A 2,383-nucleotide genomic window follows, 5' to 3' on the forward strand; every position below is an offset into this window, starting at 1 on the left:
TATCAGCGGCCGGCGGGGGGCTCGCCCCACTCCCGCCCAGCGCAGCCGCCGCGGCGGGGCCGGCACCTCCCGAAGTGCCGCACCATGGGCAGCCAGGGCTCCAAGGCGGCGGGCGGAGACCCCGACACCGCCAAGGCCAACGGGCAGGTGGGTCCGGGGGGTACCGGGGGGCACCGGGGGCTCCGTGCGCCCCGCCGGGGCGGGCGGCAGCGCGGACAAAGGCGCGGCGGGCAGGGCGCGGTGATGGAGGTTTCCTTGCCTCGAGGGGGGATTTCTTTGCCCCCCAAGGGGGATTCTCCTGCCCGGTGGGCACCGGGGGATGCGGCACCGCCCGCGCCGCGCCCCGGGCTCCCCCCGGCACCGGGCGGGTCCCGTTCGCCGCCGCGCCCCGGTACCGGGAGTGGAGCGCGGGCGCCGCCCGGTGGTAACGGGCTGGGCCCCCCCACACCGAGCGGATCCCCCCGTGAGACCCTAACCCAGGCCGGCTGCACCCCCTTTTTGGGGGGTTTTGCCTTTTTTCCGGCTGCTTTCCCTCGGGGGAAGCCCCGCTCTGTGCCCGGTGCTCCCCGTTTCCACCGGGGGCAAACCCCCCTTCTCTCCCCGTCGTGCTGCCCCCCACTCCCGTGTCCTTTCCCCCCCCCCCACCCCGTTTTCCCGGCGGGGAGCCCTTTGTGGGGTGCGGGGGTTTTGGGGTGCCGGCGATGCTTAACGCGCTCCCCCCGCAGGAGAACGGCCATGTGATCTACAACGGGGACACGACGCCCAAAGCGGGGGTCGAGGTGGCCCCCCAGAACGGGAACGGCTCGGCGGAACCCCCCAGGGAGGAGAGCGAGGGCGAAGCGGGCGGTGCGGACAGCATCGAGCCCGCCCCGGCCGCCGCCGACAGCGGAGACCCCAAAAGCGAAGGGGCCGCGGCCGCTAAGGACGCCCCGAAGAAGAAGAAGAAGTTCTCGTTCAAGAAATCCTTCAAGCTGAGCGGGATCTCCTTTCGCAAGAACAAGAAAGAAGCCGGGGACTCCTCCGGCTCCTCGCCCAGCGAGGAGCAGGGCAGGAGCGAGGAGACCCCGCCGGGGGGGCTGCAGCCCTCGGCTCCCCCCGAGGAGGGAGCGGCGGAGGAGCCGAGCGGCGCCGGGGCTGAGCCCGGGGATGGAGGAGAAGCCGCGGGGAGCCAGGAGGAGCAGCAGCAGGAGGAGGAGGAGAAACAGCAGCAGGGAGGGGAGAGCCAGGGAGACACAGCCAAACCCGAGGAAGCCTCGAAAGCCGCGGAGCCCACAACGAGCCCGGAGCAGAAGGAAGAGTAGAGGCCGCTCGGGCACCGTCCCCACCGGGGGGTGTCGCACCGCGCCCCCCGCCCCTCCCAGCCCTGCCCCGGTCGCCACGGACTCGCCCCGATCGCCACGGACTCGCCCGCACCGCCCCGGCCCCCCAGGACTGACTGCACGCCCCGCACCCCCCCAGCCCCGCAGGCATCGCTCGCCCCCAGCCCGCTAAAAAAGCTGGTTTGGATTCCCACCGCCGCCACTTGGAGCAGTCTGAGCTGAATTCCTTGGGAAAAAAAAAATAAAAAAATAAAAATAACAGCAACGACAATAAATGAAATAAAACTGGGGAGGAAGATTTGTCCCGGACATCACTGGAGTTTACAGTTTGTAAGAACCCGGATCCCAAATCCTGCTCTGGATCTCTCCAACCTCCAGACTCTCCTCCCCGTCCCACTGACTGTTCAATGGAATTTTTGATTTTTTTTTTTCCTCGGGTTTTGTTTGTTTTTTTGTTTTTTTTTTCTTTATTTCTCAGTTTACATTCCTGGTTCTGACTTTTCATTTCAAGTATTTCGTGCTTTTTATATAGAAATCGATGGTTTAAAAAGCTAATCTGGTTAGTTTTTTATAATGTCTTCTATTGGCTTAAAACCATAAAGCTTGTAAGTCCGCTGTGTTTAATTCTGCTTTAAGGGATAACTTTTAGGGTGTGGGGTGGAGAGAGGGGGCCCTACCAGCTGTATAATGTGAAGCCAACCTTGTTTTGTTTTTTTCTTTTTTTTTTCTCTCTCTGTAAATAATTTTTTAATGGCCAAAAAGAAACCAAAAAAAAAAAAAAAAAAAACACTTGGATCGCAATTTTCTAACTTGTAAAAAAAAAAAAAAAAAACCCCAAACCCAAGCAAACCACCCAACAAAAGCTGTAACATTTGAAAGGAATAAATGGTGAGCCCTTTATGGGAGAGCTGAGTAATTCTTGTGCTGGATGGAACATGGCAGTTGCTTCTTTAGCCCAACAGCTGCTGCGTTTAATCAGCGCTCGCTGTTAATTGACTCGCAGCAGATGCAGCGCCCCGGCCACAAAGGACTTTCCCATCCCCACCTCCGGACCTTTTTTTCCT

General features: G+C 60.6%; 1 protein-coding gene across 1 annotated transcript; it reads left to right on the forward strand.

Moving 5' to 3' along the window:
* On the forward strand, positions 1–2,235 carry MARCKSL1 (MARCKS like 1). The gene is made up of 2 exons (XM_056509447.1): positions 1–147; positions 726–2,235. Exons 1-2 carry the CDS (start codon positions 85–87, stop codon positions 1,299–1,301), a joined length of 639 nt encoding a protein of 212 aa, XP_056365422.1. The 5' UTR covers positions 1–84; the 3' UTR covers positions 1,302–2,235.
* Positions 2,236–2,383: the final 148 nt, after the last annotated feature.

The sequence above is a fragment of the Oenanthe melanoleuca genome, chromosome 23 (assembly GCF_029582105.1).
Source record: "Oenanthe melanoleuca isolate GR-GAL-2019-014 chromosome 23, OMel1.0, whole genome shotgun sequence".
Lineage (NCBI taxonomy): Eukaryota > Metazoa > Chordata > Aves > Passeriformes > Muscicapidae > Oenanthe > Oenanthe melanoleuca.

Excerpts from the sequence above, each read along its gene's own strand:
- MARCKSL1 (XM_056509447.1), top strand. The coding sequence starts at position 85 with ATGGGCAGCCAGGGCTCCAAGGCGGCGGGCGGAGACCCCGACACCGCC. Across the intron at positions 148-725 it reads CCGCCAAGGCCAACGGGCAG|GAGAACGGCCATGTGATCTA; the intron begins GTGGGTCCGGGG and ends CTCCCCCCGCAG.